This window comes from Myotis yumanensis, unplaced genomic scaffold (assembly GCF_028538775.1).
Source record: "Myotis yumanensis isolate MYYU_CA2020_CCGP unplaced genomic scaffold, mMyoYum1.0.hap1 SCAF_15, whole genome shotgun sequence".
Lineage (NCBI taxonomy): Eukaryota > Metazoa > Chordata > Mammalia > Chiroptera > Vespertilionidae > Myotis > Myotis yumanensis.
The window spans coordinates 43,646,112-43,670,395 of record NW_027223766.1 but is presented as its reverse complement, the minus strand read 5'-3'; the positions used below and the strand labels follow the sequence as shown (position 1 = coordinate 43,670,395).

Here is a 24,284-nt window from a genome sequence, read left to right as displayed (position 1 = left end):
CCATGAAAGACAGACTGGGGGAATGACTTAAGATGAAAGCAAACTAAAGAGAGGTGCAACAGGCCCTAGCTGGTTTGGCTCAGTGGATAGAGCGTCGGCCTGGGGACTGAAAGGTCCCAGGTTCGATTGGGGCCACGGGCACATGCCCGGGTCGGGATACAACCTCAGTAGGGGGTGTGCAGGAGGCAGACTCATTGATGTTTCTATCTCTCCCTTCCTCTCTGAAATCAATAAATAAAAAAAGTTTAATAAAAAAAAGAAAGGTACAACAAGTAAATGCAACATGTGGTTCTGGGTTGGACAACTGACCCAAGATCCAAGTTGAATACGAGGGTGGATTAAATAGAACTATATCCGCGTTAAACTTCCTTGTGGTAACTGTACTGAAGTTAGGTAACATTAAAATTGCATCGCAAATGTAGTCCACCGATCAATAGCCACTGATCAATAGCCACTGCTCAGAACCGTCTCCTCCTTTCCCCAGCTGCTTAGTGATGATTCAGAGAATCCCTCCACCTTCTCCCCAACATCATTTCTATTCCTGCTTTCCGGCCTTTCCTACCCGTCCACCTTCTCCTCCCCCGGCTCCTGGCCCCTGTCCTCTTCCTCTGGCTGCTCTGCGCTCCTGGCTCCTAGTTCTCGGCGGCTCCCAGCTCTCGGCGGCTCCCTTTCCCCTCCAGGTGCGCCCCGCCGCCGCCCCGCGCTCCGCTGTGCGCTTGCGCTCTGCAGCCGCGGGAGCCGGGCCCCGGAGTTGCAGGAACTTCTGCGCTGCGGAGCCGTCGCGCGGGACCCAGGCTCCCGGGCGGATACCGCGTGGGGCTGGGAGCGGCGGCTGCACTCGCCCTCCGGGCCGGGCTCCTGCCCGCGGCGGCGGCGCCACGATGGGCTGTTCCAGCAGCGCCCTCGGCAAGGCCGGCGACAGCCGCAGACTCCGCAGCGGTGAGCAGGGATTCGGGTCGGCTCGCTCCCCGGGGGTCGGAAAGGTGCGACTGGTGCCCACCCGCCCGGCAGGGGGCGGCCTCCTCCCCGAGGATGGGAGTGAAACCCGAGCGCCTCCCTCTCCGACCGCCGCTGCTTACCCGGGGGGGGGGGGGCGGCGGCGGTCCGCGTGCGCCCCGATGCGCGAGGCCAGGGTCAGGCGCTGGGGTTACTCTGTCTCCGGTGTGCTCGCGGGCATTATATCCCTAAATCTCTTAAACAGATGAGTAATTTCCTGTCCTTAACAATAGATGCTATTTAATTTACCAAAAGAACGAAACTTCAGATTATAGAACAGTGTGAATCCCCTGGGAACCATTTTGTTGTGGTCGTAAGGGGGGGATGTATACCCGTTTTCTAGCCAGACCTTCTGTCTCCGCCTTGAAGGGTCAGTGTTTCAGCATTGGCGAAGGCAAAGTGCAGAAAGTACTGATGGACAGTCGCAGCTTCACAGAGGTCCCTGCACTTTTGAAAAGGTCAGATGCACTTTCCCCTTTCCTTGACAAATGCGAAAGGGATGAAAAGTGACCATCACCGAGTCTTATAAAGAAATTCAACAAGTATATTTTGAGCGTCACGTATGCAGTATAATAGTCAGGTGCTTGGCTAGATGCTGGCGACCCAAGTGACTCTCCTCTCCTCCCCTCCTCCCATCACCACAGAGACTCTGCTTTTGGAGTTTGGAGGTGGAAGAGACAGACAATAAACAAGTTAAACAAATGACTAAGATAGTTTCTGACAGTGATAAGGGCTGTGGAAAGAATAAAAGCAGATTAATGAAGTAGAGAATGACTGGGTTTTACAGCTGACTCACTTCTTAGGTTTTGAATGGCTAACATTTTGGACAAACCTCTGAGGGTTAAGCAAATTCCTTCAAGCTAGTTTATGGTCTTCTTCAAGACTAACTTTAGGGAAATTTTATAGTCTGATTAATTCCTTTTCACAGGTCTTCTTTTAGCACCTTGTGTTATTCCTAAAACAGAAATATCTTCCTCTCTGATTTTGTAGTACGGTTTCCATGAATGCTGTGTCAAAGCTCAGACGCTGAGTCGTAGTCAGAAATGTTTTATTGAAGTCATTTTCATGGTCTACGATCGTTTATTTCTAGCTTCAGTAGGTAACAGATAGCAATAAAGAATTTAAAAATAGGCAAAAAACTAAAGCCTATTAAAAGTGATTCCAAACCCCTCATGACTGACAACAATGTGCAAAGATGGAAACCCATTCCTGAGGTACCAGCCTTTCTCACAAAGAGATGAAATATGCTCTCAGAAGGCCAGTGCAAGGAACAGTTTCTTTGATGTTGCATGCTTTATCTTGTGAAACCAGGTTGCTTTTGCATTCTCTTCCGAGGGAAAAGCTTGAGGAAGACACAGCATATTACTTTGGCTCCTCCCATCCCCTGCCATGTCGCAGGTAACCTAGGAGTAGCATCCTGGTCTCAACAGCAGAGCATGAAATCATCATTATCAATTTTTAAATTGAGAAAAACATGAATTGTAGGGAATGTCGCCCTTGGGGAGGGGCAAAAGTATCTAATAGATGGAATGGAGTTTTTAATACTCTCATAAAATAGTGAGTGACCTTTGAAAAATTATCACTAATATTAATAACCATAAACTTGAGTCACACATACTCTCTGTTTATTCATGCTTTCATTGCTGTTCTAAGTTTCATATATGTTGTTCTGAAAGAAATGTTAAAATACCTGACCATCAGTTTTAATGGATAGAAATTTAATTAATATGCTGCATAATATGCTCAATGCACATATTGAGTCTATCAACAGGTGTTTTGCTTCTGAGCCTCATTCAGACAGTACTCTCATGTAATTGGATACTATTGTACGTTCATCACCATGTCACCTCTATGATACTGGAAGCCAGATAAATAATTCATTCCTGTTTCTTCAGGTCAAAACTTCTTGATATAAAATCTCAAGTGTGTATGCACTTTTAGATAAAAAACAGTTCAAGTTTGCCCTAGCTGGTTTGGCTCAATGGATAGAGCGTCGGCCTGCAGACTGAAGGGTCCCAGGTTCGATTCCAGCCAAGGGCACATGACTGGGTTGCAGGCTCAATCCCCAGTAGGGGGCGTGCAGGAGGCAGCCAATCAATGATTCTCTCTCATCATTTTTTTTTTAAGTAAATCTTTATTGTTCTGATTACATTTGTTCCTCTTTTTTTCCCCATAACTCCCCTTCTCCCAGTTCCCGCCCCACCCTCCGCCGTCACTCCCCACCCACTGTCCTCATCCATAGGTGTACGATTTTTGTCCATTCTCTTCCCGCATCTCCCATTCCCCTTCCCCCCCGCCCAAGAATAGTCAGTCCATTCCCCTTCTATGTCCCTGATTCATTGTAATCACCAGTTTATTCTGTACATCAGATTATTTATTCACTTGATTCTTAGATTCACTTGTTGATAGATGCATGTTTGTTGTTCACAATTTGTATCTTTACCTTTTTCTTCTTCCTCTTCTTAAAGGAAACCTTTCAGCATTTCGTATAATACTGGTTTAGTGGTGATGAAGTCCTTTAGCTTTTCCTTATCTGTGGAGCTCTTTATCTGACCTTCAATTCTGAATGATAGCTTTGCTGGATAAAGTAATCTTGGTTGTAGGTTCTTGGTATTCAGTACTTTGAATATTTCTTGCCATTCCCTTCTGGCCTGCAAAGTGTCTGTTGAGAAATCAGCTGACAGTCGTATGGGTATTCCCTTGTAGGTAATTGAGTCTCTTTCTCTTGCTGCTTTTAAGATTCTCTCTTTGTCTTTTGCTCTTGGCATTTTAATGATGATGTGTCTTGGTGTGGTCCTCTTTGGATTCCTTTTGTTTGGGGTTCTCTGCGCTTCTTGGACCTGTAAGTCCATTTCTTTCACCAGGTGGGGGAAGTTTTCTGCCATTATTTCTTCAAATAGGTTTTCAATATCTTGCTGCCTCTCATCTTCTGGCACCCCTATTATTCTGATATTAGTGCGCTTGAAGCTGTCCCAGAGGCTCTTTACACTATCTTCACACTTTCGGATTCTTTTTTCATTTTGCTTTTCCAGTTGGGTGTTTTTTGTCGAATCTTTAGTTTGATTCTTGTGCTCCTCTGGTCTGCTATTTGGTATAATATTCTTTATTTCAGTCCGTGTATGCTTACTTTCTAATTTCTTTATCGTAGCATCGAGGGTCTCATTAGTTTTCGTGAGGCTCTGCACAAGTTTATAGCAAGCCCTCAAAATTGCGATTCTTAGCTCCATATCCTCCATTTCTGTCATGTTTTTTTGTCTCCGCATCTTTTATGCTTTCTTGGTGCACCCCCTTGTGGTCTTTGTGCGCAGTCTTGTTCTAGCCAAGCCTTAATTGTTGTAGTTAACACTAGAGGGATTTGACCACCAGGCCGACTGGCTGTAGGAATCAGCTGTATGGAAAATGTCTGCCTTCTGGGGAGGCGCTAATCCAGCCTTTGCCTGAGGCGATCTGCAAATGGCTGTGTGCAGGGTTTGGGCGGGGCGGGATCAACAGGACGGGCGGAGGGAGCAGTTATGGCCGCTCTCAGTCCCGTTCCCAGAGGCTCTGCTTCTCAGAACCCCAGCAGCCGCTGCAAACCTCGGAGAGAAAGCTGCCCTCAGGTTCCAACTGATGCCGGATAATCCCGCTTCTCCCGTTTGAGTCTGGGTCCCTAGAGACTCGCCCGGATCTGGAGCCCAGAGTCTGAGACTCACTCCCGACCGAAAACGACAACCGCGCCCTCAGCCACCAGCCCGCTTTGCGCGCGCACCGCGGTACCTTTGTATTTTCCACACTGCGCCGCCTCTGAGCCTCGGTTTGCTGTTCTCTTTCCTTCTAGTTGTAGAGTCTCTCTTCAGCCAGCCTTCCTGTGGTTCTGGGTGATGTCCGTTCCGTCTTTTAGTTGTATTTTTGAAATGGTTGTTTGCGGCAGCGGTCTCCGGTGTTTACCTACGCCGCCATCTTGGTCTCTCCCCTTCTCTCTCATCATTGATGTTTCTATCTCCCTCTCCCTTCCTGTCTAAAATCAATAAAATATATTTAAAAAAACCAAAAAACAAAATAGTCCAAGTTTATTACATGTACTATACATACATTTACTTCCTGTGCCCCTCCAGTGCCTAACAATGGTTGGTTTAGAATTGGTGAATGAATTACTTTATTTAATCCTTACAACAGTGCTATGACTTTAAGTCTTACGATTTCTCCATTTTATAGAAAAGAGTAAATAATTTGCCCAAGATTATGGAGCTCCTTAAGAGTCAGAGCTGGGCCGAAACCGGTTTGGCTCAGTGGATAGAGCGTCGGCCTGCGGACTGAAAGGTCCCAGGTTCGATTCCGGTCAAGGGCATGTACCTGGGTTGCGGGCACATCTCCAGTGGGAGGTGTGCAGGAGGCAGCTGGTCGATGTTTCTCTCTCATTGATGTTTCTAACTCTCTATCTCTCTCCCTTTCTCTCTGTAAAAAATCAATAAAATATATTTAAAAAAAAAAAAAAAAAAAGAGTCAGAGCTGGGCTTTGAATTCAGGTACTCTGATTCCAGAACTTGACCTATTCCTCCATAAACCAGCTTGTGATAACTAAATTTAAATCTGTTTTGGCCTTATATCACCCTTGATTGCCATTAGAGGGTGGTTATCCACTATGCAAACAATAAAAGAAATATAGAGTATAATAGAGTATTTATTGTGATCTCTAAATTAAATATACTGTATATTATATAAGTATACAAATATGATATATGTAATTCATACATATATAAATACTATAACTATAATGTTATAATAAATATTTATCTCTAAATAAGAGTCAGTAAAATATGAAGTTTATATTTGCTTCCAAGTTTAACTGGAAATATTTGGAGGACATTTAGCCTTAGAGATATTTTAAACAGAGTATATAAGATATGAAGAAACTTCCAATGGCTTCCCACAGAGATACAGATAATCTATATCATAAGATATTCTTTTAAATTCACAATATCAACCTTCGAATCCCATGGGTTAAAGCGAAAATAGAGCAAGTAGCCTGAAGACTGGATTTACGTTGACAGTTCCATCTAACAACTTTCTGCTACTGGCTTAAGAACTGTTTGTTGTACATGATGCAGTATTATCAGCAAAAGAATCACAAATAACGGGTTGAACTAGATTACCTCTTAAGATCTCATAGCTCTTAAATCTTGTAAAACTAAAATATGAAGGTACTTATTTTCTGGGCTTCAATTTAAATCTAATAGCAGCTCTTGGTCAGGGAGCTGCTATGCTGAATAGGAAAACCCATTCACATGACGACATTAGTCTGACCCATCAATCCTCAATACCACCGAGCTCCCATCACCTCCAAGACCACTGACGAGGGAAAGAAGTAGAGAGTGGCCTATGATTGTAAGTCATTAATTAGTGCTACTCAAAGTATAGAACAGTGCCTGGTACCTGATAGTCACAGATTTTTACTGAATGCTCCCCCTCCCCAAAGGACAACTAGACAGAGTTGGAATTTCTTGTTTGTGGAAGCAAGTTATAAATATTAGGGCAGTTTCTATCCTTTTCGGTGCCATGAGTAGCCGTTGGACTCTGAACACAAAGGTTTTGCTGACTTCACAGGCTTTAATGGACCGGAAGCTTTGGCCTGGGAACCCTCGTCCCTCCTCCCAGTGCTTCCAGCCCCTGTTTCATGGATCACTCTTTCCCAGACTCTTTTCTAAAACGAATGCCATCCACTGGGAAGACTTCTTCCTGAGGTTTTACAGCTTAAGCATAAAAGTAGACAAAGTAAATAGATGGTAATTATTGACAAATTCATTGCCAGGTTAATGTGTACATTTCCACTCACAGATAGTCGTTTGTTTGTTCTAGCCTCAACCCCGACTGTGTGGAGTCCCTGCTGCCAAGGCAATCGGATGAGACTTGAATTTCACACAGTTATGTCCATTGTTATTTGTATAGTGGAGTTACCTTCAGTCTTCAACCAGTGTTTTCACACAGTGAATTTCAGTCCTAGGTAGTCAATTTTTTAAAATTGAAGAACAGCCGAAACCAGTTTGGCTCAGTGGATGGAGCGTCGGCCTGCGGACTGAGAGGTCCCAGGTTCAATTCCGGTCAAGGGCAGGTACCTGGGTTGCGGGCACATCCCCGGTAGGAGATGTGCAGGAGGCGGCTGATTGATGTTTCTCTCTCATCGATGTTTCTAGCTCTCTGTCTCTCTCCCTTCCTCTCTGTAAAGAATCAATAAAATATATTAAAAAAAAAAAAAGAAATCTTTAAAAAAAATAATAATAAAATTGAAGAACAAACATCAGTAACACTAACTTGAATTTTTATATTATACAAATGGGATTTCTGTCTTTTAAATGTTAGAACTCTCTGGATTGAGTCATCTTAAAATATATATATATATTTTTATTGATTTCAGAGAGGAAGGGAGAGGGAGAAAGAGATAGAAACATCAATGATTAGGGAGAATCATTGATCAGCTGCCTCCTGGGTGCCCCACACTGAGGATTGAGCACGAAACCCAGGCATGTGCCCTGACTGGGAATCAAACCGTGACCTCCTGGTTCATAGGTCAGTGCTCAACCATTGAGCTACACTGGCCAGGCTGGACTGAGTCGTGTATGTCTTTGTGTTCCCTTGAGAGCCTGGCACGCAGAGAATGTTTGGTAAGTCTTTGCGGTAGGCCTGGTTGTTATGTACAGTGAATTAAAATGGAATATAAGAACTACATATATGGCTCAAAAAAATGGAAACATTTGAAAAATGCATACAGTGCAAATCATACCTCCTACCCCAGCCCCACCATCTGCTTAGTTCTGATCTCACGTAAGAGTAAAAAAATTTTCTGTGTATTCTTCCAAAGTTTCTTTTAGATTGAAATATCATTTCTCTCTCCCATCTTTGTTCATGAAATATAGTGTATTATAACCAATAGTCTTCACCTTGTTTTTTTTCACCTACCAATATGGAGATCTTTCTATATTGGTATATAGAGAACTTTCTCCTTTTTTATGCTTGTTTAAAGAATACAGTGTGTGATTTCCTTAGCCAGTCCCCTATTTGTTTTCAGTCTTTTCCCGTTGCAAATGGCTGCTGTTGAATTCCTTTACACAGACGTCATGTTGAATGTGTGCAAGCGTGACTGTAGACAGTTTCCCAGAAGTGGGAGAGGGCACGTGCATTTATAATTCGATAGATAACTGCCTAAATGACTTCTCAGGGTTAGACTAGCTTACACTCTCATCAGCAGTACAAAAAATCTTTTTCTAAAATTGAAGGCTTTGGTGCAGCTGCATCAGAACATGGGAACAGAGCAGGCATCAGGAGATAAGATAGGAGCACCCACTTGTTTCCAAGATTTTTAGCCCGTGATCTCATTTAGTTCCTACAAGAGCCGTATAAATAAAGCAAACATTAGATAACCAAACACCGCTGAAAACCGCAGCTCAGTGAGGATGCGTAACTTGCCCAAGGTCTCACGGCTAGTAAGTGAGGGGGTTGGGGCTTAGTATGTGAGGCTCTGAACCCCTGTACTTCTCACAAACTCCAGTCCCCTCTGGGGTCTAGGTTCGGTTCTGCCAGACCTTGTCATGTCACCTTACACCTAAGAGGAATGCAACCCGTTTCTGTAGAGTGTGTGGATGGGTGAATGAATGAATAAACAGAGATGGGAATTTAGCGGGGTGGGAGTACTACTTAGAAAAGCAGAGAGAGAGAGAGTAGGAATCGGGACCCACAGAATACAGAAACTGGAAAGTAATTTTAGCCAAAATGGGCTCGGGAAGAGAGTGTTGGGTTGTTAAGAGGGTCTTCTAGTCAGACAGGAAAAGGTCAACACAGCAAAACAAAGTTTTATTGTGTTCTGCTAAATCATGCTCCTGTGAGGTTGCCACATGTCCCAGCTCCTGTGTACAGTTTCACTTATGTTAATGTTTTACAACATCAAGTTTTAAAATAAAAACCTAATACTTGTGGGGGGTTACTGAAAGGCTCACCAAAACTGATAAAAGCATGGAACTTGGCTAGGCTTCAAATCCTGGTGTGCACAAGTGTAGGTAATACTGGGTAACGATTGGTTTTTTAAAATCCAAATACCAGACTAAAGCTCGGCAAGTGAGTGTTAATGTCTGGAAAATACCCTAATGACCTCAAAGCTTCTCTACTGTCAGGGCCGTTACTATTGTTCATTCCTTGAACCCCTCCTTGGGAACTGCCAAGGGGGTCAGAGCTTTGCCCTTTGAGGATGAAGACTGAAAAAAACAACAGCACATTGTTTTTAACAGTTAAAATTCCACGGGAATTATGTGTGCTTATCAAGCGTTCTGAGGTATCTTTCCAACTATGTGTTCTTGTTTCTCTGTAGTTAAATTTAAAAATTAGGTTTGCCTTCAAACTTTATTGCATTTACTTTGTGATGGTCAAAACGAATTTTAAATAAGCAAATCCAAGTATTTCTACTAGAAAAGAAAAGTGGTTTGTCTGATTTTTATTTGCCCTTTATAGGATTAAAATTTTTTTTTTATTGATGGTTTTATACTTCCCTACATGGGATATTGCTTAGGTTCACCTCTCTTCAAAATGAGTGCCTTGTTAACATCTATCGACTAACAGAATGGGCCTTTGGGGATTAGCGTGTGTGCCATGGCACACAAAGACAGCATTTCTACGTACACTGATGAGGGGAAGGGGCAGAAACATGTAGAGTAGCTCCACAGTTAGCTCCACAAATGTTTGTTGGATGGATGGATAAAGAAATGAATGGGACTGAGGAGAAAGCAAAGTAAAAATAGGTGTAGGAAGATGACTAGTCTCTGCCCTTGAGCTGACTCAGGCTGCATCCCTGGTTCCCGAAGCTCAAAACCTACGAGAACTTAGAGTTGGTGGCAACAAGGGAAAAATACCAAGATTCCCCCTTTCTCACTGATTCTCTAGAACACTCTGCAGGCAGGCCAGTGAGGTCTTTGGGATGTCTGATCTGTCACCCAGGGGGTTGGAAATACTGCTCAAGGTTTCCTCCTTGCTGGGTAGAAACTTGTCATTTCTGATTAGGGTAACTTGTTCTAATAAACACTTGATCTGCATTATTTAATTTGATTAGCCCAATGGTGAGTGCTGATTTTTTAACTTGTATATCAATTATTTTCTTCTTTTTAGCATATGTTCCTCATCATCATCTTTTTTCATGGTACAGTCATATTTCATCCAGTAGAATATTTATCTTTTCCCACAATTTTTAGATTTTTAAGTTGTTCTCCAGCTTTTGCTATTATAAAGAATACTGGGATGATATACTTCCCCCTAAAGCATTTCCCTGACATTTATGCTTTTAGGGTAAATTTCCAGAAGCAGGATCACTGGGTCAAAGAGTGTAAACATGTATCGCCACAATGACTTTTCATTCATTGTTTAATGTGAGGTGATGGCTCAGGGAACGCTGAGACAGGTGGGAGAGACACGTTCACTGCCCTTTTACAGACGAGATCATTGGGAGCTACGTTCCCCAGGTCATACAGTTAGGGGAAGAGCCATCATTAAAATGCATGCTTCTCAGATCTCTCCTAATTTGTCTTCCCACTGCGCCCCCCAAATGAAATGAACTGAACCTGCCACTTTCCTTCCCAGACATTTTAGTCGTGACCTAATGGGGCTTCTCTGTCATGAGGCCTCCTCCTTTCACTCAGGGTCCTTCTACTTTAGGACGAAAGTGAGACATTTCAGGCAGCCCAAGGACCACACATGGTGAAATCTTCAGCTACATCTAAGGAGGAAGCAGGGTGGAACAGGGACAAGAACATGAGAAAACAAAATGTACTAAATTAGAATATGGGACAGGAACCATGAGAAAGTGCATAAGGAGCACACAGGAAAAACACACTGTGATTTTGAAGGACCTGAATGCTCAGGATGAGGTGTGTGAGCTGAAGACAGCAAAGAGACTTGAATTAGGGAACGTTAGGGTCATGGTATGGCCTTTCTGTACTCAATTGCACCCAGGACTGTCTTGAACTGTCAAATCTACTTCTTGATAGCAATATACTTTCTCAAGATAGAAACTAAACAAGAATGTGTATTTTCTTTTTATTTTTCAAATGAACGATCAAAAAGTAACTTCAACTATGTATTTTTCAACCACAGAAGGAAGTGAGTCCTGCTTTGTCCAACCCAAACCCCGTACATTGGGAGGAGAATCTGCTATTTATGACAAGGCACAAAAGGAAAGCCTTCCTCCATTAGAGAAGCTCAAGATTTCAGCAGCGTCTACAGCTAATGGTGTTAAATCCCTTCATGATCAGCCCCTGGCAAAGGATGCTGCAGGCCCGCTGGGATCCACGGAGAAGATTCAGCCTTTAGAGGGACCCCAGGAGTCTGGGCCACTTCGGCAAGATGGCAAAGATGAAACTCCAGGAGCAGGAGGACAGAAAGATGTGGAAGCAGTGACAGAGGCCCAGCCTTTAGAAGGAAATGCCGAGACGGAACCTTTAGGAACAGAAGCCAGGCATCAGCCTTTGGGGACACCCGGCGAGAGGGACTCCCCTGGAGCCGTAGGAGACACGGAGACTCCACAGACTGCCAGAGAGATGAAAGCTCTAAGAAGAGCTGGAGAAATCCCACCTCTGGAAGCAGGTAGAGAGTCACAACCTCCAGCAAAGCCCCAACTCCTAGACACCGTTCCCACGGAGACTGAAGCTCCAGAAATACCGGAAGGACGCCAGCCTGTTGAAACAGCCGAGGAACATCAACTTCAAGAAACACTGGGGAGGGATGAGCAATCCCAACTTCTAGAAACAATGTCCAAAGGGAAAGGATTTCTGGAAATATCGGAAGGAAGTCAGCTCGTGGAAGCAGCTGTAAAGAACGATTTGATTCCTAAAACTCCTGAAGGCCTGGTAAACATGGAGCAGATTCAACCTGAAGGAATAGTCGGAAGCGTGGAGCGTCCAGCAGGAACTCTGGAAACAGGGACAAACATGGCAATGGTCAGGAAAGTTCACACCAAAAAGGAGGACCACAACATTGAAGGTAAGAGATGCTGTTAGAGATTCAGGTTGTTTAGATGGGCTTCATAAGAGGTCATCCAGGGCGGCGGGGGTGGGGCGGGTGGGGGGGGGGGGAGGGCGGGGGGGGGGGAGATGATGGGGGGAGGATGTGGCTTCTACATACACTGAAGTATCTATTACAGGTGGTTGAAGTTCGTTTGACCCAAGTCAAAAAGGTTTCTATATCTGGAAAACAGGCATTTGGCTTTCCAGCAAATTTTTCTAAAGCACGTTCTATGTCCAGATTTTTAACCTAGAGTTTCATCATCGGAGAGAACCGAATATTGAAGCCAAGATGTTACAATTTCTGGGCTTTCCCATGATTACTCTTCATCAGGTCCCATGTGAGGTGTGAGGTTCCAAGGAAAAGATGAATAGATGGTTAGTGGAGGAATTGACCTCCTAAGGAAAGAACACACAAATAATGGATCTTACAGTGTAATTTTTATCTTTGCCAGTTTTATCCTTAGAAAATTACTCTGCCCTTGTCCTCCTATATGCTTTTTACCTTTAAGAGAATACTAGAGGAAATGTATTGTTTGGGCATATGGTGTTTTTTAAGTGTATCTTACCAGAGAAAAATAAATGGTGCTTATATTCGGGTTGTTATAAAAAATAACATTTCTTCTGGGGCATGATTTACATTTTGGCTAATTTTAGCTTCACACTATAATTAAGTGAAGCATTTATCCCTCTGTTGCTTAATTCTTTCATTTATTAGCACAGTGGTTTTTGTGCTTAATCATATGCGAGGTGCTAGGGTTCAGAAGGAGTAAGAGATTGCTCCTGTTCTCAAGGGGGTCACAGTCTAGTGGGAAGAAGGCAGAATTTAAACAAATTACCACAATCTATTGAGATAAGCACTTTGATGAAGATATGTAGAAGTACTCTGGGAGTAACAAGGGAGAAACAAGAAATAGCAGATATTTGTTAGACCAGGGCTGGCAAAGTCAAGTCTTTAGGGCCTAGGATAATGAGAGGGAGTGAAGTGAGGGGCACATGGAAGGTCACCCGGAGCTCACAGGGACTTTGGTCAATAGGAACATGGTCCCTATCGAAGAGGCAGCTGCTTCTTGGCTCCACCCATGAACATGGAGCCAGTGTTGTCCAAACCGACTTCTGAGGGAAATAGATTGGTATGTGCAGTGTCCAGATTCAGAAGTGTTGTTATTGTCATTCAGAGGATCTGAGAGAACCAAAGTGATCACCTTTCTTGAAACCACCAAAAAAATGTATTGTTTAGACCTGAAGAGTAGGAGCTGTCCCCAGCCCTGGCCAGTGTAGCAGTGGTTGAGTGTCGGCCCGGGCACTGAAGGGTTCAGGGTTATATTCCCTATTGGGGCATGTGCAGGAGGCAACCAATCGATGTATCTCTCTCACATCGATGTTTCTCTCTTTCCCTCCCCCTCTTCCATTCTCTCTACAAAAAATGAATGGAAAAAATATTCTTGGGTGAGGATTAACAACAACAAAATTCTGTCCCCATTGGCAACCAGCTGTGGGTACTTTATTGTTAATGCTCAACAAGCATCTCTTAATATCTCCTGTGGTTACTTTTCCAGGTGAGACAGGCGAAGAGGTTGGGACAGAGATGGAGAAAGTTAGTGAAAGAGCGGAAACAAAAGAAGAAGAAACAGGAGGAGCTGTGGATCTTCCAGCAGCCACCTAGATAGGTATGGTGATGGAAGGGTGAATGGACACAGAGTGTTATCACAGAGGACAGAAAGATGTAGGGAAGCTTGTGGTTACAGATCTCACCTTAATGACAATAGCCAGAGCCAATAACAACTAGGGTTTATGATCAGTAAAGAGTTTGAGGGTGTTTTCTTCATTGTGGCAATGGGTCAATTCAGTTTAGAAAATGAGACCCTAAAGTGAAAATATAAACCTTTAGGTATTGGTGGCTGGAGGAGGGAGGGAGCAAATTTTAGGGAGCTCAGGATAATAAAGTCATAGAGTTATAATTACTATGGAATAAGAATGAACAACAAAATGATACAAACTATACCTAGTATGTCTTTCCTACAACAGAAAAGCTGGTAAAAACCTTAGAAAGTATGTCATCTAATTACCTTCTTTTCTAGCGTCTATCTCATCATGTAGAGCCTTATTCATCATGTTGTGTTAAAAATGTTAACAAAATCCTTGTCAAAGGATTCAAACTCTGGTGTTGCTGTGAGATGAGGCGTTTTCACAGCGAAAGGCTATACATCTTCCATGTGCCATTTTGAATCAAATGTAGATTTTACACTCATGTGAGGTATTTCATTTGATGTTACCCTTTTGACTGACATGAAAGGTGTTTTAAATTAATTGAATTTTTTAAAATATATTTTATTGATTTTTTACAGAGAGGAAGGGAGAGGGATAGAGAGTTAGAAACATCGATGAGAGAGAAACATCGATTCAGCTGCCTCCTGCATACTCCCTACTGGGGATGTGCCCGCAACCAAGGTACATGCCGTTGACCGAAATCGAACCTGGGACCCTTCAGTCCGCAGGCTGACGCTCTATCCACTGAGCCAAACCGGTTAGGGCAATTAATTGACTTTTTAAAGTATTTCAGCCCTAGCCGGTTTGGCTCAAGCTCAGTAACAAGCTATATATTTGGTGTAGTTCCAAAAAGAGCAATATTTTTAGGTCAGAAAGTTATATAAATTGGAACTGATATAAACATCTTTCTAGCTACATTTTGTAATGCAAAGATGTTTTTCATGACCAAAAGGTATTTTTATATAGATATCTACTAAGTAGAAAATATCAAAGCTTAGTGTAAAATATGATCACCTTAAAAAGTGGAATTATACTTTTATCAAGTACCGAAATAGTAGGATTCATTTACTTAACAGGCATAAAGGGATTTTATGCCTGTTAAGTAAGTGTGAATTTTTTTCAATATGTAACAGTTAGAGATCTGTTCAGAACTCATGCTTGAAAGAACTCTTTCTCAAAAACATTATTATATAGTTGTAATGTACAAGTTTTCAAATGTTTTTATTAATCCCATTATTTTCCATTAATGACTAAAATCATTCTCAGAAAAATTTGGAACTTTGTATAAATTTATGGTACTTTTTGTACTTTTGTCTTTGATCTTTAATGTAGTTACTAACACCTTTTTAGAAACTATTCTTATTCTTTTAGATAATATTAAGTTTTTAATTCAAAACTTATAAAGAAAATGAAAATGTTCTATAATATTTGACTAGTTCAAAGTTGAAGTATTCCATATAAGTAATCTGTTAATTTTTAAAAACAAAATTAAGGTAATGAATGTCTATAGTAAAACTCAATACAGAAAGGTATAAAATGGGCAGTGAACTTCTCCCTCCCACATCCCTTAGTCCTACAAAGAGGTAATAAAGTTTCTTGTGTATACTTCCATTAGGTCATGTCTATGCCAGGCTATATGTATATGCTAAAATATAAGTGTATATTTACATATCCACACCATAAAACACAAATGACAATTTACATAGCCCTTGCGTTGTGAGAAGTGCTTGTAAAACCACTGATCTATCCTTTCCTATGTTAGATTGTTTTTCTTTTGCCAAAGACAGCTAGACTTAGCATAGCAAAGTGCATTTTGGTCCTAGGTCCCCAGACTCTGACAAAAGATGATCAATTTTGCCCCCAGATTAAAAATGTACAAGTTGGACAGAAGGCTTGAGCTGTTCATAATGAATGAATAGAACAGCTATCATCAGGGCTGGATTTTCTAATCCTGGGTGCTGTGTAGCCACTTTGTAGCCCAGTTTGTGTTATACTAAGATAATTTTAGTATTTTCTATTCCTGACTGGAGGGAAATGGTGAGCAAACGATTTGCCAGCGAGCAGCCCCAGGAGGGAGAGAACCTTTGCATTTACCAGCAGAGGGTGCAATTGCAAACCGGGGAACTCTCCCGCCCAGACTCCAACACTGTCGACAGGAAGTGCTCTGTATCTTGCCTCCTGGGGGACCCACGGGATAGGAGCATGTGGTCCACCTGTGACCTTGCTGCTTTTCCCATTTAGACTTTGGAGTCAGAGCTCCTAGAATAGCTAATAGCCTTTGAACAGTCAAAACACCCACGTCGCTTTTAACAAACCCTTTATTGCACACTTGCTTTTGGATTATGAATGGCTTTTAAAGGAAAATGGCTTTTTCCACATTTAACTAAAGAGTGTTCGATGGTCATGGTCCAATAATCCTAGTAGGATTTACACCTGTGCTCATTTGGAAGCTGCAATAGCTTGTTAGAGCATCTAATATTATAAGCATCTCAGTTTTATAAAGGTAATGTGGTGACCCAGTTAATTCTGAATTGTTCCACAAAAGCCATTCATGGAGCCCACACACATCTGTGCGGTAAAAGGAGAATGATCCTCTTCTCTTTGTTTCCTCACACCAAACAGCAAGGCATGGCTGTGTCTGAATAGTTGAAAGCATTTACTCACAGGATGTCATTGAATCTAACACTTCATCAGCTCCTCTCCCCGCCAGAGCTTATCAAGTTAATGAGCATCTGGTTATAATTTCAAGGTTTTAATCGCAGAAACAGAATCAGTGTAATTTCAGAGAGCAGCTGACAGGTGTGTAATTTCTCTTTTCAGGTCTTGTTACTACCAACTAAAGTTAGGGAACTACGTGGTGGTATTAATTCACACGGAGTAAAATTGGAGGCCTTTGGCTTTATTTCAGAAATACCACTCGGCTAACTTATTGGACAATATTTGGGATATTGCAAGCTAACAACAATATCATGATTTCTGTGCCTAATAAAAGAAGTCTCCAAACATCAAATCCAGGCTTTAATAACTTTTGAAAGTAGAAGAAGGGCCAGTCCATATTCTATTAATCTAAATTGCCCTTTCAGCTTAATAATGTGCTACTGACATGAATAAACATGCTACACTATCAACTGTTGAGCACAGAGATCTGGAAGCCTCAACACTTTCTAGGATAAGAGTTCTGAGAAGCCACTTATGGATACTCATTTTGGTTTGACATCTGCCTCGTTTTTTTTCCTTGTAGAATAGAGATAGTTGTCAAATTTTTCTTAATAAAAGTAACTGTAGCAACACATCATTCATACTATTATCTACATTTATGAAAAAATTATGCATATTATATTGAATTGACTTATGCAACCCTGATTCCAAACACTTAAAAAAATTATTCAGTGACAAGAAAAGAGGCTTCTCTGGTAGCTGCACTGTGTGGCTTTGGGTTGGGAGGGAGTGTCAGCCCCAGTACATCACTGGTCAGGGTACAAACCTGGGTTTCGGGTTCAATCCCCAGTTGGGGTGAGTATGTGAGGAAACTGATCGATGTTTCTCTCTCACATTGATGTTTCTCTCTCTCTCTCTGTCTCCCTCTCTTCCTCTTTCTCAGCATGTCCTTGAGTGAGGATTAAAAAATAATAAAACAACTTTTTAAAAAAGTTTATCATTGTAAATATCTACCCCTGAATGTTTGATAGAGTTTACCTATATACTTTTTATCATTTATTTAATGATAACACACTTCAAAGAGATTGCTCTCTGAATGTTTGATAGGCTAACGTAAGTGTTCCTTTTCACATGTAACAAAATCTAGTCATTCTCCGTTAGAGTAGAAAGAAGACTCAAACTCCCAACCCAGCCACTAACAAGCCAACAGCTTGGGTACCAGCACTTTATTTCCAGCTCTTTAACTCGAGGGTTTGAATTTGAAGTCATGACCTATCCATAAGTATGCCCCTTAGGCCCAGCCTAGACAGAGTATCTGATTTCCTGGCTCTATTATTTTATTTTATTTTTTAAATCAAAGAAAACAACAAGCCCAATTTTATAGGTAAACTCTATAAAAAAAATAGAGTTTACCTATAAAATTGGGCTTGGTGTTTTCTTTGAAAACAATATTTAAACTACTGATTCCATTTCTTTCATGGTAAAAGGAACATTCATATTTTCTAGTTTTTTCTTCAGTCAGTTTTTCTTCAGTCATTTACATTGTAGAATTTGTGCACTTCATCTAAATTTTCATATCTGTAGGCATCTTTTTCATCTTTTCTGGCTATATTCAAGTGCCCCTTTTCGTCTAAGATTGCTTATTTAGGATTCTTCTTTTTTTAAGTCAGTCTTGCTCAGAGGTTGATCAATTTTGGTTTGGTTGATCTTATTTTCTTTTATTATTCACTAGAGGCCTGGTGCACGAATTCGTGCACGGACGGGGTCCCTTGGCCTGGCCGGCAATCAGGGCCGTCTCTCCCAGTCCCAATTAGGGTGATTGGGGCTGGCTGGCTTGGGGGAAGGACTGCGGGAGGTTGGCTGTGGGAGCACACTGACCACCAGGGGGCAGCTCCTGCATTGAGCATCTGCCCCCTGGTGGTCAGTGTGCATCATAGCTACTGGCCGGTCATCCGGTCATAAAGGTCACTTAGGCTTTTATATATATAGATTTCTTCTCTGAATCTTATTATCTCCAGCTCCTTGATATCTCTGGCAAAGCCTCTGATTGGTCCAGCTCAGGTTAGGGGCCCCTTCCTAAATCAATCACTAGAGCCAGGAAATCAGATACTCTGTCTAGGCTGGGCCTAAGGGGCATACTTATGGATAGGTCATGACTTCAAATTCAAACCCTCGAGTTAAAGAGCTGGAAATAAAGTGCTGGTACCCAAGCTGTTGGCTTGTTAGTGGCTGGGTTGGGAGTTTGAGTCTTCTTTCCATTCTAACGGAGAATGACTAGATTTTGTTACTTGTGAAAAGGAACACTTACGTTAGCCTTTCAAACATTCAGAGAGCAATCTCTTTGAAAGGTCTTATCATTAAATAAATGATCATGAGATGTCTAAAATGTTAAAAAATATTTAAAACCACAACCCATACTGAGTGAAAAAAGCAAGTAAGTCGACTATATTCAGTATGGCCTTAGCAATACATAATACAAAATCAGGCAAAACTAAATGATCATTTGTATGCATAACTTCTATGCGGCAAAACTATCAAGAAAAGCAAGAATGATTAACCCAAAATTTAGGATTGCAATAATCTTTGGGAAAAGTGAGGAAAATGGGCTGAGAATGGCTTATGCTGGGCGTCGAAAGTATTGGTGATGGTCCTTTTTTAAGCCCTGGGTATACATGAATAGCTTCTTTGATAAGTATGAAATAGTTAATAATAAACAGGGTTTGATGGGTAACTTAATTCCAGGTGTTATCCTCAACAAATTTCACCACCTGTCAATATTTTTCTAGGCACATTTTGTTGGGGGAGATGTTTGTCACTTATTGATTTTCCTGTCTTTATATTTTTAGGAGATTCCATTTAACTATGAGCAACACTTTTTGTTGTTGTTGTTCATCCTCACATGAGGATATTTTCCCCCCATTGCTTTTCAGAGACAGTGAAGGGGGTGGGGAAGGGGGAGAGAGAGAAACATTGATGTGAGGGAGAGACACATCAACTGGTTGCCTCCTGCACGTACCCCCAACTGGGGGTGGGGAGCAAACCAGCAACCCAGGTATGTGCCCTTGACCAGGAATTGTACCCACAACCCTTGGTGAGTGGGCTGATGCTCTAACCACTTAGGAACATGGGTCAGGGGAATGAGCAACATTTTTTCAATGGAAGGGGAAACCGTTCACTTAAGGCTCTACCATAGACTGCATTACTGAAGTCCCTAACAAAAAGACTTAAATTTTATAGGGCATTTTTACAGAGAGTGTACCAAAATTCTCCTCCTCCCCACTGTGCAGTATCCCCGATTACTGACATCCTTCATTAGTGTGGTACATTTGTTACAATGGATGACGTCTCTAGTTTATATTAGGCTTCACTCTTGGGGTTGTGCATTCCATGGTTCTTGACAATTGCATAATGACATGTATCCACCATTACAGTATCATACAGAATAGTTTCCCTGCCTTAACAACTCCTGTGCTCCACCTATGCATCCCTCCCCTACCATGCCCCCCAAATCCTTGGCAACCACTAATCTTTTTTGTTTTTTGGCCTTTTCCAGAATGTCATACAGTTGGGATCATGCTGTATGTAGCCTTTTCAGATGAAGTCAGAAATAAGTTTTGAGAAAAAAATAGTTGGCATTTTAACTCCATGGTCCCATATCTTTAATCAGATAATGTGCTCTAATGTACAAATTAAACTGTTAAAATAAGAGAACAGAATCACACCCTGGAAAATCTGCATGTCTACTTTATTTCCATTAGAAAAATATTAGCTATATAGAATTTTGGTCCACTTTCTTCTCCTTTACGTCTACCATTCAAACTTAAATTTTTAATTTTACTCAAGTAAAAGCAGAATCATATATCTGACATGAGAATTGAATATTTCACAACATTAAATTAAAAGGATTTAACTGAATTAGCTATACTCTTTTTTTCTCACTTATGAGTGTGCATAAATGAAATTTATATCAGTAACCGGATTCATCACCTCATTTTCAATTCATGTTCAATTGCCCTTATTATATTGGTATTTCCATAATACTTCAGATATTTTAGTCAGTCTTATACTTTCCAACATCGATTGTAAAAATTAAGATGTTAATTCACAAAAATTATTAGAATTCCAGACTCAATAACCTCGGGCCCACTTATAGTCATGCTGATGTGAGAGGGCCTTGGACAGCTACGGCTTCAATCTCAACACGGCCTCCCTGTGAGGAAAAGGAAGGAGCAATGTGAAGGTCATTGTTTACAAATTAGGAGAGCGCCATAATGCCTACCAAAAACATATAGCAATACAGCATTTTTAGCATTAAACTTTTTGTTGTTGTTAAATATGGTTTTATTGATTTTTAGAGAGAGAGGAAGGGGGAGAGATAGAAACATCGATGAGAGAGAAACACCATCCATCAGCTGCCTCCTGCATACATCCCTACTGGGGATGGCGCCGGCAAACTGGGCATGTGCACTGACTGGGAATCAAACTGGTGACCTTTTGGTTCTTGGGTCGACACTCAACTGCTGAGCCCTGCCAGCCGGGCTAACATTAAACTTTTCAAAGAAGGCAAGGGGAGGGAAACCTTCACTGCGAGCCTCTGGTAGGCGGGCGGCCACGCTGATCGTGTTCGTGTGCATCAGCTCCTGTGGCTCACACAGCGGCTGTCAGACAGGGTTCTCTCCTCAGTTCAGAGGTTGACACACTGATGTTAGAGAGGTTATTCAGCCTGTCCCAGGACACAAAGCTAAATGGTCGAGGTTCACACCCACATCTGTGACTCCAAGTTCAGAGCGCCAGCTGCTATACCCATCTATACTAATAATAGAGGAATATGCAATAGGCAAATTGTCCGGGACACCGTCACAGTAACAGTAATGACCGAACAGCAGGCTGTGTGGGGCGACCAGGCTGGCCGGGGGGTTAGTGAGGGATGACCAAACAACAGAACAGCAGGCTGCGTGGGGTGACCAGGCCGGCAGGCAGAGCTGGTTAGGGGTGATCAGGCAAGGCAGGCAGATGAGCAGTTAGGAACCAGTGGTCCCGGATTGTGAGAGGGATGTCCTAAACCGGCAGTTGGACATCCCCCGAGGGGTCCCGGATTGGTGAGGGTGCAGGCTGGGCTGAAAGGGACTCCCTCCCACCCCCGTGCATGAATTTTATGCACTGGGCCTCTAGTTACCTTAAGTCTGATAGTCTGATCATTCCAAGTAACAACCAATTAAATTAAAACAACCCCTCACAAATCTGGCTCACTTTATATAGTCTCTAAGTAACAATGAAACACTATTGCTGCTATTTTACTTTTTCTCACAATGTAAGTACTCTGATTGTGTTGTGTTCATGTGTGGCCTTAATTTTTAACACTAATTTTTTAATTTTCTTAAGTTTCTTAATCTCCCCCACCCCCTATGCATGTAATATTGAGTGTTTCCTTGTAGACCTTAAGTCCCTGGAAAGCTGGAACTGATGCTTCTTTTGAAGGAGTTTCCTGCTACAGGGCTTAGTTTGTTCTCTTCAGAAAGCAGTGTAGAAATTTAAAATTGTGTACATTAGACATCTTAAGGTGTACTTACTCTAGGCAAAGCAGCAACCTGGTAAGCAGCTCTCGCGGGAAAATGGCTCTTGAAGTCTAAATGTAACAGAATTGCGTTTTAGCTCTCAGATGCTGTATTGGGACCCAGCCCTGCAGAACCTGAGCTCTGGGAAGCGCTTCACAGGCTTCTTGGTTCTTAGATGCGCGCGACACCAGACAAAGGAGCTCACACTCGTGTTTGTTTGGTAAAATATTTTGCCATATGAGTCCTATGCGATATTCCAGTACTTTTTAAAATGTCTTCGTTTTCGGGGGGAAGAGTAAAAATACTCACGTACTCTGATACTTGGATCTTATTTGATGCGAAGGGGGGTTGTTTTTAAAGTTATAAAACAATTATCTAAATGGGGAAGAGCTGCCCACCCCCAGCGATTCTGGCAGGCACCGCGTCTGTAACTTCGGTTTACTCCAGCTATTTCTTCAGCACAGTGCGCGCAATGATGCTTTTTCCAAGTTACACCTTAGTCTCATCTCACCAGTGGGTAGGGACACCCACTTTCTCCATGAAGACAACAATGTTAACAGATAGATGACACATTTACTAAGTGCTTACAACACACTGGCATCTGTTCTAATGTGTTTACATGTTGTATTGACTCTCGTAGGCATTCCAACAGCCCTATTAGGTTTTATCCCTGTTTTATATCTGAGGAAGCCAACACACAGAAATGTTCAGTCACTAAACAGCGGATGCTTCTGAGAGCCAAGAAAGAGACGGTGGCTAGACCGTATCATAGCGATAATAAATACAATCTATGTTCAAAAATCATTAGGAGGGCTTAAAAGGCCTGATAAGGGCGTAACAAAATTAAGCTTTAGGAAAATGGATTTATAGGCCTGTAGTATATTATTCTAGGGAATAGAATATAAATAAATGTCTTGGATTTTCTCATGGAGGCACACTATATGTGTCCAATCAGACTATCTGTTCTTTTAGGACAAACTCTATGACCATTTTTTTTTTTAGCATCTCCTCTCTTAATTCATAATGCACACTCATTGAAGCTAATACATTCATTTCTATTTAAAATAGAAAATGGCAATAAAGCCGAATTACTTACACTGTTTGTAGATATCATTGACAGTACTGAAGTCATTTATGTCAGCCAGCAAAACAGTTGTTTTGACCACTAGAAGATAGAGACATTGTCGTTAGGGTTAGCTTTTTGGTCTAATCGAAAACATTACTTAAAAAACAGTGCATAGTTCTATGACTGTCTTGATTAAAATGGGACTGAAATTAAAACTATTTTAATAAGCAACAAAGATATGGCATGACATATTACGGGATGTCATGTGTTCTCCAAAGAGAGCAAAGAAATACCCAACAGAAACGGGAGTAATACCAAGTTGCTCACCATTACTGAAGTCGCAGCCTGCAGCTTTCAGGATTTCACCTATGTTTGTAAGAGCCTGTGAAGCAAGGCAAGAAGGCCTAAGACATGGATGTTACATTAAAGCTGTAATTCCATCCAATCAATTATCTTTTGCTAATACTTCCTTAAATAGCTTATGTTGCAGAAAAATGTCCCCCTTTTAGGAAATTATACTCTTTCTAGGCCACCTCTAAATAAATCTAAAATAAATCACACTAGATCCATACAACTAAATTAATATGAAAAGGTCAACACATAGTTACATAATGAAATAAAACCAAGATGCAGAATAGCATGCACAATATGTGTGTGTGTGTGTGTGTGTGTGTGTGTGTACATTTATGCTGGGGTAGGCAATGACTGTCTGTGGAAGGACATACTAGTATAAAGAACAGTAATGAGCCCTAGCCGCTTTGGTTCAGTGGATAGAGCGTCAGCCTGCGGACTCAAGGGTCCCAGGTTCGATTCCGGCCAAGGGCATGTACCTTGGTTGCAGGCACATCCCCAGTAGGGGGTGTGCAAGAGGCAGCTGATCGATGTTTCTCTCTCATCGATGTTTCTAACTCTCTATCCCTTTCCCTTCCTCTCTGTAAAAAAAAAAAATCAATAAAATATATTTAAAAAAAAAGAACAGTAATGAAGGAAACTGGGGAGAAGGGGGACTAAGGGTGGGATATATCTTTTCACTGCATATGCTTTTTATAGCTTTTGAATTTTTTGCCTTATCTATGTGTTACCTATTTAGATTAATTATTTTTTAAAGAACAAAAAATATCATCAAATATTATAATGTGACTAGTAAAGTAGAGGGGAAGAATGAATTGACAAAATAATAAGTTAAGGACAAAGGTGGAAAATTGATGTTTTTCCAAAGGCCAGAGT

General features: G+C 41.7%; 2 protein-coding genes across 3 annotated transcripts in view; one reads left to right on the top strand and one right to left on the bottom strand.

Annotated features, from left to right (window-relative positions):
• The first annotated feature begins 722 nt into the window (after positions 1-722).
• Positions 723-24,284, top strand: part of ERICH5 (glutamate rich 5) — a 27,359-nt gene continuing 3,797 nt past the window's right edge. The window contains exons 1-3 of one of the 2 annotated variants that reach the window (XM_070392068.1): positions 724-939; positions 11,104-11,988; positions 13,568-13,678. In XM_070392068.1, coding sequence (XP_070248169.1) covers positions 882-939; positions 11,104-11,988; positions 13,568-13,674 — 1,050 coding nt within the window. In that variant the 5' untranslated portion in view covers positions 724-881 and the 3' untranslated portion in view covers positions 13,675-13,678. Of the gene's footprint in view, positions 940-11,103; positions 11,989-13,567; positions 13,679-24,284 lie in introns of both variants that reach the window. The other variant, XM_070392069.1, reaches the window with a different exon arrangement.
• Positions 20,165-24,284, bottom strand: part of RIDA (reactive intermediate imine deaminase A homolog) — a 16,196-nt gene continuing 12,076 nt past the window's right edge. The window contains exons 3-6 of the mRNA XM_070392070.1: positions 23,385-23,439; positions 23,088-23,156; positions 22,007-22,062; positions 20,165-20,646 (exon numbers count right to left, since the gene is read on the bottom strand). Of these exons, the coding sequence (XP_070248171.1) occupies positions 20,590-20,646; positions 22,007-22,062; positions 23,088-23,156; positions 23,385-23,439 (237 nt within the window). The 3' untranslated portion in view covers positions 20,165-20,589. The remainder of the gene's footprint in view (positions 20,647-22,006; positions 22,063-23,087; positions 23,157-23,384; positions 23,440-24,284) is intronic.